Source organism: Rhinatrema bivittatum, chromosome 10 (assembly GCF_901001135.1).
Source record: "Rhinatrema bivittatum chromosome 10, aRhiBiv1.1, whole genome shotgun sequence".
In the NCBI taxonomy this organism is placed as follows: Eukaryota; Metazoa; Chordata; class Amphibia; order Gymnophiona; family Rhinatrematidae; genus Rhinatrema; species Rhinatrema bivittatum.
The window spans coordinates 94,180,973-94,197,410 of record NC_042624.1 but is presented as its reverse complement, the minus strand read 5'-3'; the positions used below and the strand labels follow the sequence as shown (position 1 = coordinate 94,197,410).

Sequence of the window (16,438 nt, the reverse complement as noted above, 5' to 3'; positions counted from 1 at the left end):
GTGTAGTTAACAGTATCTCCCAAGCCCATCCCTCAGGACCCACCCAATCAGACTGGTTTTTCAGGATAATCACAATGAATATGCATGCCCTGCTTCCACTGTATGCAAATCTCTCTCATGCTTATTTATTGTACCTATGCTGAAAGCCAAAGAGGCCAGGCGGCTCCAGAGGACCAGGCTAAGGAATATATATTCAATTTAAGTTAAACAAGTTATTGTTTTCTAAAACATCTGAAAACAAGAAAAACACCCCAGCATTTTACATTATTTTACATTCAAAAATTAAAGTTAGCCAAGTTTTATAGTCCATAGCATGAAGGAGGAACAAACTGAACAATTACTGTGAATGAAATATTCTTTAACTATGTCATGTGTGTTGCCTCCTAAGCATCTCTTTTAATAAAAAAAATAAATAAATAAGATCGATGTAATCTCTATCTGCTTTAAAATAAACAAAAGAAAAAAAATATCCATAAATGGATAAGGAAAACAACATCAAGAGACTATAGAAAAATGTAGCTCCCTATCCCCCAAAGCATTAAAAAAAATAATCATTGGTAGTTCATGGTGGGCCTCCCAGCCCACGTCCTCCATACCATCAGAAAGCTGTTGTGGGCCTGGAGCGTGCCATAGCCCCGGGTCTAGTTGACGCGATTTTTCAAACTGGCACTGACCTGACTGGGGCAAGGTCCAGGGATCAGACCTAACCTAAGGGGCCTCCTACAAACTACCAATGATTTTTTTTTTAATACATTTGTGGATGGGGGAAGGGGGAGAGAATGCAGGGGGTGCTGTCTCAAACATCATGTCTTTGGAAAGGAGGTGGGGTGGGTCAGTTGCCCCGTGTGCATTTAAATCTTTTTTTTTTTTTTCCCACTTTGGGGTGTCTGTGCTGCCTCGAGTGGTGGTAGCCTTCACCCGTGCTCCATTCTATCTTTTTGCAGCCAATTTTTCTGTGGTAGGCCCCTTTAAGGTGATGGTGGACCCTTGAGACTGCGGGCTCGCCATTGCACCTAAAGGGCCACTAGTAGCGTCATTTTGTCTTGTGGTGTTTGGCCAGGAGACAAAACGAAGCACCAAATAGCCCTGCTGGTTTGTTTTTTTTTTTGGGGGGGGGGGGGGAGGGAGACACTATTATGGCAACAATCCCCTCCCCCCCTTGATAGGGAGAACCCTCCCACGAGATAACATCATGGCTCAATGGTTCTAGGCCATATTTTGCTAATTTAGGCCCTGATTCTTTAAGACTTTTTTTCCCATTCTGCGGCCTGCAGTTTCTTCAGAAGGTATTTTTCCCATTCCTCAGTAGCAACAACAAGTTTACTGAGCCCTATGAAGACTGATGTGCACTTACATTAAAATCCAATACCAGGAATTGGCATAGTCTTCAAAAATTTTCATACCAATTGATCTTGCATCAAGTATATTATTGATACCACTTTTAGGAAAGGAAGAAAGAACAGAATTATTCTTTATTTCCATCAAATACAAATATGCATGCAATTGAATATCATCAACAAGTTTTAGAAGCTTGCATGTGTATTATAATTTAGAAGTGCGTGATGGAAGTCTTTTGAAATTTTATTTTCAGGTTATTTCCTTGTTATGAAGCTGCAGTTGTAGCTGCGTGCACAAGATCGCATCAGCTGAGGTTACACCATGCAAAGAGAATCCTGTTAAGACGGCTTTCAAGGTTAGCAAAGATAATCCCTTCCAATAGTCTTTTGAACCACCGGTCTTCTGTATCGAAATGGAAAACCAAATAAACTTTATTAGCTCATATTTGGTTTAAGTGACACAAATCTGCTCACTGCTGTAACAAAATGCATGATCAGATAAATAGAATGGTCCCTTGGATTCAGAGCAATTCGGCTGGCAGGAAACACAGGGGTAACACTGCATTCTAGAAGTCCCCTTTTCACTGATGCAGGTGCTTAGAGCACCCGTGTCAGTTTCTGCTTTTAAAAACATATGGAGAAGAAAAACCCAAAAGAAAATCCATACCTCTAAACCAATTAAAAATTGGTTTAGCACAACAATAATCCCTTAAGGACAGGAATTTATTTGTCCTTTAATGCCTGGTCTGGGATAAAGGCCCTTGACTATGCCTTATGCCTTTAATTCATCCATATCAGATATTAACTGCCTGAAAATGCTTTTTCTAGCAAATATTAATGCTCAAGAGTAACAATACAGAAGTCCACAATCTACTGCATATTGCAGGTCTGTTTCCTTAGGAAAGTGGTTTGTATCTCATGGATACAATATGTCAAAAGATGGAAGCAGCTAAGGAAATAGGATTTTTTTTTTTTTGCTGCATAGTTTTACTGCATATTATAGTAAGTTTTGCTGACTTACTGAGTGGGAAATCACATGCAACCTCTACAACATTCAACGGTTCAGCAACAGATCAGAGCAATAACTTTGCCTGCCAAATTTTTCCTCCTGTCATGGAGTTCACAACTTAATTGTACCCTTGATGCCAATATTACATGATGAAAAGGGGAAATAGCTATTTTTCTACAGAAAAATGACATTTTATCAAAATCATTATCAACTGAGGGAATCAGGGTATTTCGTGTCTCGTCTACGTCTGTGGACCTTGTGTGACTTGCGTACGAATTTCACTATAAGAGCGGATGATTTGCTGCAGTCTACATATTGCTCTGTTCCAGCTGAACCACCAGAAAGAATTCTAATAAAAATGCAATCAATAGGTACAATTTAATCATAAACCTTTGTGTTTCATGTCGAACTGTAGTTACATGGCTACAAAACAAGATACACCAAGTTATAGTAGTGCACTGTGCATGAAAGCCTTCTAATCTCTCTTTTCTTTGGCCTCAAATGTAAAAGTGCTCAAGCTTGGGTTTTCGCCATTGATGTGCAACCCTCACCAGACTGATTCTGGGTCTGTATTCAGCACACTGTCACTATTCTAAGCAAAATATATCCACTCTTTTAGTGTGTAACACAAAGGATATAATTTCAATACATTAATACAATATTTCTGTGCTATATTTCATTTCAAAGGTGCACTTATTTAAACCACAAGACCTGGCACTATATTATTAATGATGTGATGCCTTTTGGGCACCCGACCTCACTTAGGTGTCAATTTACTATAATGGGTAAAAAAACAAGGTAATTAAGAGTGCCCAGTCAGCCAGTACCATTTGCATCTTTGGAGCGAGTGTGACAGGTGAGACTGGGGTAAACAGCACTTGTCATCCAATAATACAATTCCCAATATTGCATTCCTTATCTAAATACATTTAGATGTATTCCTAATCATCTTGCATTCCTTATCATCTAAATACATTTAAAACTAGAAATAAATCAACCTATTTTTGTCTTTTAGAGTATTTGAGTGATTTCCAATGTATTTGTATGAGGCACTGAATATGCTCATCTGCTGTATTTCATACAATTTACGATCACCAACACTGACCAGCTTGCATGTTCTTTGATCAAGAAGTCCCATGGTCCTACATATCTAGACTATTTCGAAACTAGCTAAACTGTATTATATTCCTCTCCTTCCATGGATAAGAGGATATCTCGCAAAATATCATAAAAAATACAGAAGTATCACAGCAGAAAACAGAAAAATGCAGAACCTACTTAGCAGCCTCCCTGAGATCAGTTACGTTCCTGGCTGTCCCACGTCCATCCTTGAAAGTGGTTTTATTTGCTACAGTCAAGACTCCATTTTTTAGTGGTGAAGTCAGGGAAACATCGCTTAAGAACTGGTTGAAGAACATCAGAAATCCTGGTTATATATATATAAATTGTATTTCTTAATTTTATGAAATATACAATTAATCCTGCCTTAGTAATGGTTATACCTATAGCTAGATATAATTTGCATTTAATTATCTGTTGCTTGAAAGATAAGTGCTTGCTGTATAAAGAGAAAAACATGCAGGCAACCAAGAAATGAGACTCGGTGAGAAGTTGCAAGACTGGCTACAATGTCAACAACTTTGATCCTGAGCGCTGCAGGTCAGTTGGGTTTTCAAGATCTCCACACTGAATATTCATGAGATGCATTTGCATGCATTGTATCTCATGTATATTTATTGTGGACATCCTGAAAACCCAACCGGCTTTGTGGTAGTCAAGTTGCCTACCCCTGATCTATAACCTCGAATCTTTTTTTCTGCTGGGAACCCTCCCCATCTTATCACATTTCCTGCATAATACAATAAGTAACTCAGTATTGGGATGAACACTGATAATGAAATACTGCTTAAAGCGGATGTGTTAACATATGAGAGGAAAAACATATTCCACGCAAATACAAGGAAAGGTACAAGAAGAAACCTCTCACTAAAAAGTCATGGAAATTCCAAAACTATGTTCCTAAGAGGGAAAATGCATTCAGAAGACTCTCAGGCTTCTGAGATTAATCTAAGACTGAGTCAAACTCATATCTAAAATTAGTGCCTTTGAAAAAAAAAAACTTTTCAAACCTTTCCTAACCAATCATGTTGGAAAGTGACAGTTCTTACCAGCAGATACATATAACCCCAGATTTTAGAATCTGGCTGCACCGCTTCAGTGAATGAAAGCCAAGTTTTATAGTCATAGTAAAAGTCTGGGGTAGTGCAATGCCGCTCTGTTATGCACCGTAGTCCCTACCAGGTAGAACTTGCCAACCCTATCCAATTTCACTGTTGTGATAACAACCAGTAGGGATGTGCATGCGCTTTTCACGAATTAGACAACGTCAACGATATTGTCTAATTCGTCATGGTTTGGTAGCGCCGATATACGAAGCAATTTTTGCCAAAATTTTGGCAAAAGTCGTATTTCGTGTTAGTGCGCACTGCATATCTCATAACATTAGTTACAGCGCACTACTACATACTTAGTGCGCTGTAAGTTCTATTAGAGCTCACTAACTAACTAACGGGCCTTAATGCGCATTATCTCGTTCGGTGTACCGCGCACTAATGCGGAGATAGTGCGCACTAACTGGTTGTTAGTGTGCACTAACGCACTTCGTCAAATTGCCGGAAAAAAAAAACAACGAACAGTGGGAAACTGAAATTTTCCGCAGAGCGCCCGATCCGATATGTTTAAACAAAGCATATCTCTAATAACCAGAATCTCCTTAAAAGGATAAGCTAGTGTGGGGTTCTAGTATCCATACTGGTCCTGAAGAAAAGTGGGTTACTTGCAGGCTGCCATCTCTCTTACTAGATCAAAACAGATCTACTTATAGATGAGCTTTTGAGACCACATTGGTCCTTTCTTCAGGCATCATCATCTTTGGACAATTTTGATGTTAGGCCAATACAAGGTATCATGGATTGAAAACAGTACAGTAAGCTACAAACATATGGACAACATCCAGTCCCAAAAGGAATAGCTCAGCATATGAAAACTGTAATATCCTTAAAAAAAGAAAAGAAAGTTACCCCAGCCACACTGGTCTGGGACAGCCTGAATGTGTTAGATCTTAGAAGCTATGAAGGCCTGGCTAAAACCTGGATGGGGGAGCACCAGGGAAGGCCAGGTCCAATGAGCTGCAGAAGGCAATAGCAAACCTCTGCACAGTATTCTGCCAAGAAAAGGTCCCAGGCAACATGGTGGGACCATGATCACCTACCTTTGCAACAGGCAAAGTACTTACCACCACCCTTAGTTAAGCTTTAATTTGTCACTTGAATTTTACATTAATTTCTTTGCTCAGGAGTTTTCTTTCTGGATGGGATTGGCTATCACAGTGGTTGATAAGCAGATAGAAATAATCACCACGTACAGGGCCTGCTTGGAATAATCATGGACGGGCAATCTTCATCTCGGAGAACTTCTGTAATAGACTAAAACCAGCAATATATTAATTCATGTGCCAATCATTTCACCTAATCAACTTTGCTCTTTTTTTGTGCTTAGAAGCTGTGTTTACAGGAAAACTATGTAAAAATAAAGCATATCTGTATTAGAAATTCTTGGAAAATACATGCAAACCTTCGCATGAAGATAGAAATGAATTTGTGGGTAGATGCACTCACCTTCCTAGGGTTATTAAAACCTGGTTTGCAGAACTGCCTGTAGTATTCCCAGTAACTTTTGTTATACCTGTAGGAAGCTTGCATATCTATGTAGGTTGCAAACCTATCTGGGCACTTGGCAACACAAAGCTGAGGAAGAGTTTAAAAAAACAAAACAAACAAACGACAAGATATATTAAAAACCTGACCAAAAAACTGCAATAACCCTGCAAGTAAAATAAATTTAGACTACGTATCTTAATGAAAAGACCAAACTCGCATGTAGTAACAATGGAAACTCACATTTCTTACTTGACACTTTTGGGATTTATTGGATGACTCCCAAAAGTCTGCCCTAGGTGATGCTTTTCCAAATCCTGATCATCCGGCAAGGATTGCTTTTATTGCCTCTATTGTTTAATATCTATTTGGCCCCTCTGGGAAAGTTGCTGGCTAATTTCCAACTTAGTACTTCATACATGTGGCTGATATACAGATTTCTATCCCATTAGGTATTTATCCAAGCGAATACGTAGATTGATTAAATCATTGTATGTCAACCGTATCATCCTGGATGCATGAAAACAGGCTAATGCTGAATCCCAGGAAGACTGAAGTCCTATAGGTAAGGAAGCCTTCTTTGTCCCCACTTCCCAGTGTTTCCCATTCCCTTTAGTGATTAAGAAAGCAGTATGTAACCTGGGCATTTTCGTCAATTCAGAACCAGGCTTGAAGCCCCAGTTATTGAAGTCTCAAAGAAAGCATACAATAAGCCACATCCTTACTTGGAACCAGATGGTTCAAAATTAGTAATGCAGGTGCACTATTGTAACTCCCAGAGAAGTTAGTAAAGAAATCACAGATGGCGCAAAAAATTGTGCAGCCAGAGTGGTAACAGGCCCACGGAGATCTTCGAGCACCTCGCAGACACTCAGAGAATTTTACTGGCTCCCATTGTCAGAGTCCCACTCAGGCAAACTCAGCCGACTCTGATTCCAAAACCTCAGAAACCAAGACATTAGAGGACTTGCCTCCTGCCCAGAATAAATACTGCCACCACTCTGGGTGCAGTCAAATCTGCTGAGGTGTCAGCCACTACCTCTCCCTGCGGCCTCATTGGACCAGGCTGAGTGGTATCTAGGACCAGAAGACTGCTCCCTTCCCCTTCCAAGGACAACTCCGAAACAAGTGGACTAACGGGAAAGTTGAGTAACAAAAGGCATCCAATAACCCCATCAGCAGCAGAGAAGGTGCAAGGAAACAGCTTCTCCATATGCACTGCTTTTTCCCCCATGAAAATGCAGGGAAAAGTAAAGTAAACAGTCAATATGTATCAAGTGGAAAAAACAAACAGGAATTTTCAGGAGCTCAGGCTTCTAGTATCCAGCCAAGACTCATCTTGGACATGCCCCTCCTTCTAGTACTTTCACTCAGCTTTATCTTGTTCTCCCTGCTGTATACATAGAGATCACACTGACCTGGGACTGCACATATACTACATACTCTACATGATATTAAACCAGAGTAATCCATTCAGCTCACTTCCTATAAGACTACCACATAAGAGTTTATATCTTATGGGCTATATCCATGCTTCTCAACTCAGACCTTGGGGTCCACTCAACCAATCTGCTTTCCAGGATATCCGCAATGAATATGCATGAGAGATACTTGCAAAGCACCGCCTCCACTCTATGCAAATACATCTCATGCATATTCATTGTGACATGCTGAAAGCCAGACTGGCCGAGCAGGTCCCAAGGACAGAGTTGAGGACCCCTGATCTATGCACTTCTCTTCATTATGCTAAGTGATTCGGGAACAACACTGGTAAAATGCAAAGCAAGGGAGAACCAACTGCAACCCTTACTGGAAGGCTTCAGGTCCCAAGAGCACACAAACATATTTGTTTTCTTCAGCGCTGCTCCGGCTAGCAATTAACTCCCATCAATTAACTCTCCATCGTCCTACCTGACTCCATATCCTTCCTGGACATCCAACCTGTCCAGGTCCCATGGGTGGAGATCCAACTGGGGTCTCCAAGTCTTGCAATTCATCCTTTGTTCAGTGGTTGGGGGACAAGTCAGAAAGGGATTGGGCTACCTCAGCACTGCTTCCCTGTGGGGGAGGGGTGAATCAGTAAAAACACCTCCCCACACAGCCAATGTCCAAAAAATACTTCTAAAAGTAAAGCTGGATACCTCTTCGGCCATCACTGTCTCTCTAAGAAGGATCTGGCACTGGCGCCTGCCTCACCTAGGGTGTTGAGTGGGCTCACAGGTTTTCAGGCCTCTGGGTTGAGAGCCCTTTTGCCCCAAAAGGGCATTTGGCATAAAAATCTTTCTCTGTGATTAATATGAGAAGGACCCTCTGGCAGGGAATGCATATTCATTGTGGATATTCTGAAAACCTGTTTGTGGCACTCCAGGGCCGGAGTTGCCTAACCCTGCTCTAACATGAGCTTTTTTTCTGATTTATCCAAATGTGCATAGGGCATGTGCCCCAGATGTGGCTGCATATGTACATATAGAAGCCATCACAGTGACCTATTTAGATGAAGGCAGTTAAAACCAGAATTCTTATTGCAATACTAGATGAACTGGAAAAACATTTGCATTCATTTTATTTATTTGCCAATTTTCCTACTCAGGCCATTTACCAGAGAGATGATCAGAGCAAGGAATAAAAGTAAAAATAATACAACAGAAGATACTGAACAAGGTCTGCATTCTGGGTACAAATAAGTATTTGTAGTGAAATGCCCCTCTCCCTCCTTCCCCACCTCCTCCACTTAAGCCTCTTCTCTCCCTCCCTCACCCTTCTTTCCCCATCAACTCCTCCCTCTCCTTCAAAATCCTATCACACCTCCCTTCCTTTTCTCCCTATTACCTCAAGGGCAACCATTGTCCTCTGTCATCTCATCTGCGGCTTGTCTGCCCATGCTAAATTTGTGGTCGTCTGCCTTGCCATCATTCTTACTATGAGCATGACCTATGCTGCTGATGGAGCCTGCTGATGCAGCTTGGGTCATACTCATGTCTCTAGCCTTGCTGCTTTAAGTACAGACTGATGCCTTCTCCATGTTCCCAAACCACTGCTTGTGGCTCTGATGCAGCTGAACTGCTGCCGGCATGAGTTTCCCACTTTTCTTCTGGCTTCCCATTACTTCAGCTAACTCTATTCCATCTTACGGGACTTGGCACAGCCAAGCATCATGGCCAGGTGGCACTCCTATCAAAATGCAGTCCTGCCACTTCAGGGCCTCACGCTGATCACAATACTGATCTCAGCAAGGCTGCTGCAGCTCATTCTGAAATTTGAAAAACCATGGGGAGAGTGCTACAACCTGGGCTATACTATAAGAACCAGAGGCACCCCAGCAATTCATGCACCACAACTCCACCAGGCCAAACTCCATGTTCCCGTCAACATTTTCCATAGGTGTCAGCTCTTTGGATATAGTCGAGTGACTGAGCACCCCGACTATTGCTTAAACTCCTTCATTTTGATCAGAGGAGTAATTTGTGTTGAGTTTAACACCTCCAGTAGTTTTGAAAAGTTGGCTCCTATGGCCACCAGATAGGTACAACTGCACAGAAGATGGATACTCAGGCAAATCTATTATGACAAAACATGTAGCTGTCCCAGACACAAGAGGCTGTAGTACCAACAGCGGCCACAAGATGTCATAAGTCTATTATAATCATTAAGACTTTGCCACCTTGTGGCCACTGCTGGAGTGAACCTCTCCAGACTGATGGATATCATAAGTCCCCAATATTCTTTCAAGAATATTTGGCTTTTGAAATATTTCTGAACTAAGGGGGAATTACACATCTGATTCCCTCCATGCATTGTGTGCATCTCTGTGAATCAGATTCCCATAATAGAGCAAATCTACCATCAGTAAAAAGAGCTGGTACAAGGACTACATAAGGATGCCATGAAGGATATGCTAAACAATTCCAGTCTCGAAACACATTGTACAGCTTTTAAACTAATTGGAATTTACCATATGGTTATTCTCTTACCTGCATTGTAGGGCACTGAAGGTTTAATAGCACAACAGGGCTGGCACATTTCAGAATATTAAAGTAAAATAAAATGGTCTTGTTCCTGTCATAAAAAGGAAAAAAAAGGAAAATTAGTTTCTTTTATTTTATTTTATTTATTTTTAATTTTTATATACCGGAATTCCTGTATGCAATACAAATCAGTCCGGTTTACAAGTAACGAAAAGGTTGCCCTGGTCTGGTAGATTAGACTGGGGTTTTTTTACATAGAACATAGAACACTAACAATCAACTATTGAACATTATTACAAGGAACAGTGAAAGTAACAATAGTATTTAACAAACATATAATATTATTATAACATTATTCGTGTTCACGTTTTACAAGGAACTTTGGTAGCGTAAATAGTCTGCAAGTAATCGGTTAAATAATATAATATGAAAGGATGACTTAAATAAATAGATATTGTGAATAATCAAGTCCGTGTATGAAATTGAGTGTCAATGTGTTTGTGACACCTTGCAATGGTTGGATCTGAAAGACAGGAGGAGGTGCCTAGTTTCACTCTGGGAATTGGAATGCTTGCCTGAAGAGCCAGGTTTTTAACCTTTTTTTGAACTCTGGTAGATTGGGTTCGAGTCTTATGTCTGGTGGGAGCGCATTCCATTGATGTGGTCCCGCAGTGGATAGTGCTCTTTTTCTTAACGTTGATTTGGCGGGAACTGCGACTAATGTGCCTTTGTAGGCACTTCTGATGGGTCTGGCCGATGATTGTAGACGAAGTTGGGTTTGTAGAGATATAGGTGCGACGTTATGAATTGTTTTATGGATAATGGTTAAGGTTTTATATATGATTCTCTGTTTGATGGGTAGCCAGTGGAGGTAGCTCAAGGTGGGGGTAATATGGTCTCTTCTATTAGTGTTAGTTAGGATTCTGGCTGCGGCGTTTTGTACCATCTGTAGGGGTTTGATGCTGTTGGAGGGGAGGCCCAGTAAGATTGAGTTGCAGTAATCAAGTTTCGAAAAAATAATGGATTGAAGAACGAGGCGAAAGTCATTGAAGTGAAGGAGTGGCTTTAGCTTCTTTAGGACCTGTAGTTTAAAGAAGCAGTCCTTGGTGGTTGTGTTTATGAATTTTTTAAGGTTAAGTTGATTGTCAAGCCAAGTACCTAAATTCCTGACGTCTGCAGAGAGCTCCATGTTTAAAGATGTGGTTTGTGCCAGACTAGGTGGGTGGTTGTTCGGGTTTTGTGAGATTAGTAGCAGCTCTGTTTTGCTGGAGTTTAGAATCAGGTTTAGGCTGGAGAGTAGTTGTTTAATTGGTTTAAGACAATTCTCCCAGTAGACGAAGGTTTTTTGAATTGATTCTGTGATGGGGATTAGGATCTGGATGTCGTCTGCATAGAGGTAATGAGTAAGCTTGAGTTGAGATAGCAAATGGCAGAGGGGGAGGAGGTAAATGTTGAACAGGGTAGGGGAGAGGGATGAACCTTGTGGTACGCCTTGGTCTGATAGGATGGGGTCAGATTCCTTGTTGTTGATTCTGACCTTGTAAAACCTGTTGGATAGGAACGATTGGAACCAACAGAGGGCTGTGCCTTTGATTCCTATGTTTGATAGTTGTTCTAGGAGATGTGAGTGATTTACCGTGTCGAACGCTGAAGATAGGTCTAGTAGGACCAGTAAGAATGACTGTTTTTTCTCCAGGTTCAAAAGTAAATTATCAGTGAGGGAAAGCAGAAGGGACTCTGTGCTTCGAGATTTGCGAAATCCATATTGTGCCGGGGAAAGAATGTTGTGCTCCTCGAGGTATTCGGAAAGTTGTTTATTTACCGCTTTTTCCATCAGTTTGGAGATCAGGGGCAGGTTTGCAATGGGTCTGTAGTTGGCTGGGTCCATGGGTGATGCTGTTGGTTTTTTCAGTAGGGGTTTGAGGATTGCAAGTTTTAGCTGATTAGGAACTGTGCCCATGGCTAAGGAGGTATTGATGATTTCTGCAATAGGTTTTGCGACGGTGCTAGAGATGGCAGTGAGCAAATTAGTAGGGAGTGGGTCCGAGGGATGTGCCGATGGTTTAATTTTTTTAAGTAAGTTTTCAATCTCCATGGCTGATGTGGGCTCGAATGACTCTAGTCTAGAATTCAGAGTGAGTTGGTATGTGCTATGAGGTGTTGGAAGCGTTTGGTGGGTTGTAAGGGAGAGGGTGAGGTTTGAGATTTTTGTTTTGAAGTAGGTGGCTAGTTCGTTGGCCTTACTGAGCGCTAGGTGGTCTGGAATGGATGGTGGTGTTGGTTTGGTGAGTGATGAGACGTAGGAGAATAAAGCCTTCGAGTCGAAGATGAAGTTATGAATTCTTTTTGCATAGAAGTCCTTTTTTGTTTTGTGTATGGCGTTTCTGTAGGTGTTGAGGGTGGCTTTGTAGTCAAGTCTGGCTGTGGGAGAAGGGTTGTTTCTCCAGCTTTGTTCTTTGTTTCGTAATTTCTGTTTCAGGGTTTTGAGTTCTGGGGTGAACCATGGTTTTCTGTTGTCTCGTGTCGGTTGGATTTCTTTTGAGGAGGTTGGGCAGAGTTGATCAGCTATTTTGTTCGTGAGTTTGATCCATGAAGTGGTGGCTGTGTTGGCGTCTGAGAAGTCAATTTGTTTGAGGTCTTTGGAGCATTGTTTGTTGAGTGACTCCAGTGCGCATGGTTTCCTGAAATGAATGGTGGTTTTGGAGATGTTTGGAGGAGGTGTGTTTTTCATTTTGAGGGTTGTGTCTATGAGCTGGTGGTCTGACCATGGGATAGGCGTGCAGGTGGGATTTGTATGGATGGACCAGCTCTCGTTGATAAATATGAGGTCTAAAATATGACCTGCTTTGTGAGTGGGCCCGCTGATTATTTGTGTGAATCCAAGGTGACTGAGGGAGGTAAGGAAGGTTTCGCAGTTAGTGGATTGAGGGGTGGAGTCTACGTGAATGTTGAAGTCTCCCAGTATGATGGTTGGTTTGTCTGAATTTAGATGTTTGGCTATCATCTCTATTAGAGGGGAGGGGTTAGCCTCTAGCGTTCCTGGTGTGGCGTAGATGAGGAATATTTGTAGATGTTGCGATTTGAATATGGAGCATTCAAGTTTTGAGGTGGAGTATGATTGTTGTAGTGTTATCCCCAATTGTTTTTTTGCAGCAAGTAGAATTCCTCCTCCTTTCTTTTTCGGTCTAGGTATTGAGAAGAGGTCGAAGGATTGTGTAGGTAGTTGGTTTGTTAATGATATGTCCGTGGGTTTTAGCCATGTTTCAGTTATTGCACATATGTCAGGGTTGTTGTCAATTAGGTAATCATTTAGAAGGTGCATTTTTTTGGACAGTGACTGTGCATTGAATAAGGTTAAAGTGAATAATGAAAGGCCGAGGAGTTGTGTAATGGGAGATGTCATGATGTTGATGAGTCTTTGTTGTCTGGGTGTCTGAATGGGGTCTGGTGGAGAGTTATTTCTGGGTTTTCTCTTGAGTATGGGGATGGAATGGCTGTGTGTCATTATATGCTGGTTTGCTAGAGGTGACCGGATACGTGCGGAATCTGCTAGGATGGATGCTGGCACTGCTGGAGTGGCTGCTGGAACTGCTGGAGTGGCTGCTGGAACTGCTGGAGTGGATTCTGTGAGGGCTAGTTAGACATTTGATTTTAGTTGATGGACGCTGGCGAGATTGTGAAGGGTGTGTTGTATTGTAGCTGGAAAGGATTGGTTTAGGTGTTTGAAAGTGGTCGGTGCGTTATGGCTTTATCCGGTCAGAAACATCCGTTTGTCCATGGCTGCTTGGCATTTGTTTGTGCTGTAGTTTCGTCTGTGGATAAGGTTCGTGGCTTTCTCGGGGCCGAGACGAAGGGGCGAGACAAAGGGGTAGGCCCCTTTGTCGTGCTCCTTAGGCGTGCGACGCCCGGCGTGCGACGCCAAGATGTCGCGGGTAATTTAAAGTCCTCCTGGCCCTGCTCTCATTGGCGGTGCTGCGCTGCTTTTTAGTGGCTGCCGGCCGGGGGGAGGGCTGAAGGAGGAGCCCGTGGTCCGGGGACGGCGCCTCGTGGTCGGCGTTTCTTACCTGATAATTTTCGTTCCTGTAGTACCAAGGATCAGTCCAGGACACCTGGGTTGTGACTCCGCACCAGTAGATGGAGACAGAGCAAGAGCTGTCGGGCTCACCCATATATGGTCACACTCCTGTCACAGCCCCTCAGTCTTACGTAATGTCAAAGTAGCAAAGGATAACACAAACCAAAAGAGGGATCCCTCCCCAACAGGGAGCAACGACAAAACCCCCAACTGGAACAAAACTCTCAATCGAGAAAGCAGAACAGAAAAACCGAAACACTGAAAACCTACGAGCGGACTCTCCATGTCCTCAGAGCAGCACGGGCGGGATCCTGGACTGATCCTTGGTACTACAGGAACGAAAATTATCAGGTAAGAAACTAATTTTCCTTTCCCTGTACGTACCAGGATCAGTCCAGGACACCTGGGATGTACCAGAGCTAACTTACCGAGGGTGGGAAGCAGAGAGTCCCGCACGGAGTACCCTCTCTCCAAAACCCCCAGCAGTGTTCTGAACATCTAGCCGGTAATGCCGCGTAAAAGTATGCAAGGACTTCCAAGTAGCCGCCCTGCAAATTTCTTGGGGCGACACCTGAGAAGATTCCGCCCAGGAAGCAGCGTGCGACCGAGTCGAATGCGCCTTGAGACCCTCAGGCACTGGCTTCCCTTGTACTATGTACGCGGAACCAATGGCCTCCTTGAGCCATCGGGCAATTGTCGTCCGGGAAGCCATGCCCCCACGCTTTGCGCCTGAGAACAGAACAAAAAGATGATCCGTTACACGGAACGGATTGGTGACTTCCAGATAGCGGAGAAGTGTCCTCCGAACATCCAACCTCCGCAAATCCCGCAGCCTTGACTGCGACGCACCCCGGACGCTGAAAACGGGAAGCTCAATGGACAGGTTCAAATGAAACGCCGAAACCACTTTGGGCAAGAAGGAGGGGACCGTTCGTAAGGAGACCCCGGAATCCAAGATCCTTAGGAACGGTTCCCTGCATGAGAGCGCCTGCAACTCGGAAACACGGCGCGCTGAGGCAATAGCGACAAGGAAGACCGTCTTCAACGTGAGATCCTTGAGGGCTGCCCTCTTCAAGGGCTCAAAAGGAGCCGAACACAATGCAGAGAATACCCAATTGAGGTTCCAGGACGGGCATGGAGGACGTAAGGGAGGACGGAGATGTTTGGCCCCCCTCAAAAAACGTGCAATGTCCGGGTGCAGTGTCAAGGAGCCCTTCCGCCCCTTGCCACGCAGACATCCAAGTGCTGCCACCTGGACCCGAAGGGAACTACACGAAAGACCTTCAGCCAAACCAGCCTGTAAAAACGACAGAATATCGGATACAGGAGCCGAGATAGGATCCACATTGCGCTCCGCACACCAGTCATCAAAGACTGCCCAGACATGAACGTAGGCCATAGAAGTAGACTGCTTTCTGGCCCGCAACAACGTGGCGACCACCGCATCCGAATAACCCTTCTTCTTCAAGCGCTGCCTCTCAAAAGCCATGCCGCGAGACAGAAGTGATCCGCATCCTCCAAACAAACGGGGCCTTGCCGAAGAAGCCCCGCCAACCTTTGAAGACGAAGGGGCGATGCCACCGACAACTGAATGAGATCTGCGAACCACGGGCATCGTGGCCACTCTGGCGCCACCAAGATCACTTCGGCCGGAGGTAGCTCTATGCGACGAAGAACCTTGCCGATCAGCGGCCAAGGAGGGAACACATACAGCAGTACGTCCAGCGGCCAGGGTAGAACTAACGCGTCTACTCCTTCGGCCCCTCTCTCTCTCCGACGGCTGTAAACCTGGGCGCCTTTGCATTCTGCCATGTGGCCATGAGGTCCATGTGTGGCGTCCCCCACTGTTCGCAAATGAGGTGAAACGCCTCCGGTGCCAATTCCCACTCTCCGGAATCCAGATGATGACGACTGAGGAAGTCTGCCTGAACATTGTCGACTCCGGCGATGTGAGACGCCGCTATGTTGCTGAGGTGGTGCTCCGCCCAGGCTAGCAGAAGCTGCGCCTTCTCCGCCACTAGTGGACTTCTCGTCCCCCCCCTGACGGTTGATATAAGACACGGTGGTGGCATTGTCCGACAACACTCGAACCGCTTTTCCTCGCACAAGCGGCAGAAAAGACTGTAGTGCCAGGCGAACCGCCCTGGTCTCTAGGCGATTGATGGACCACTGAGTCTGAGCCAAGGGCCATTGGCCCTGCGCCGACTTGCCCAGGCAGACTGCTCCCCAGCCGGAGAGACTGGCGTCTGTGGTTACTACTGTCCACTTGGGCACTAACAGGGAGACTCCGCAAGTCAAGTGGTCCGCTTCTAGCCACCAGTGAAGACTGGCCCGCG

General features: G+C 43.9%; 1 protein-coding gene across 1 annotated transcript in view; it reads right to left on the bottom strand.

Annotated features, from left to right (window-relative positions):
• Nucleotides 1–16,438, bottom strand: part of SLC44A5 (solute carrier family 44 member 5) — a 114,933-nt gene that overhangs the window by 35,091 nt on the left and 63,404 nt on the right. The window contains 6 exon segments of the mRNA XM_029617875.1: nucleotides 1,355–1,438; nucleotides 3,625–3,716; nucleotides 3,718–3,749; nucleotides 5,771–5,831; nucleotides 6,024–6,152; nucleotides 10,034–10,118. Coding sequence (XP_029473735.1) covers nucleotides 1,355–1,438; nucleotides 3,625–3,716; nucleotides 3,718–3,749; nucleotides 5,771–5,831; nucleotides 6,024–6,152; nucleotides 10,034–10,118 — 483 coding nt within the window.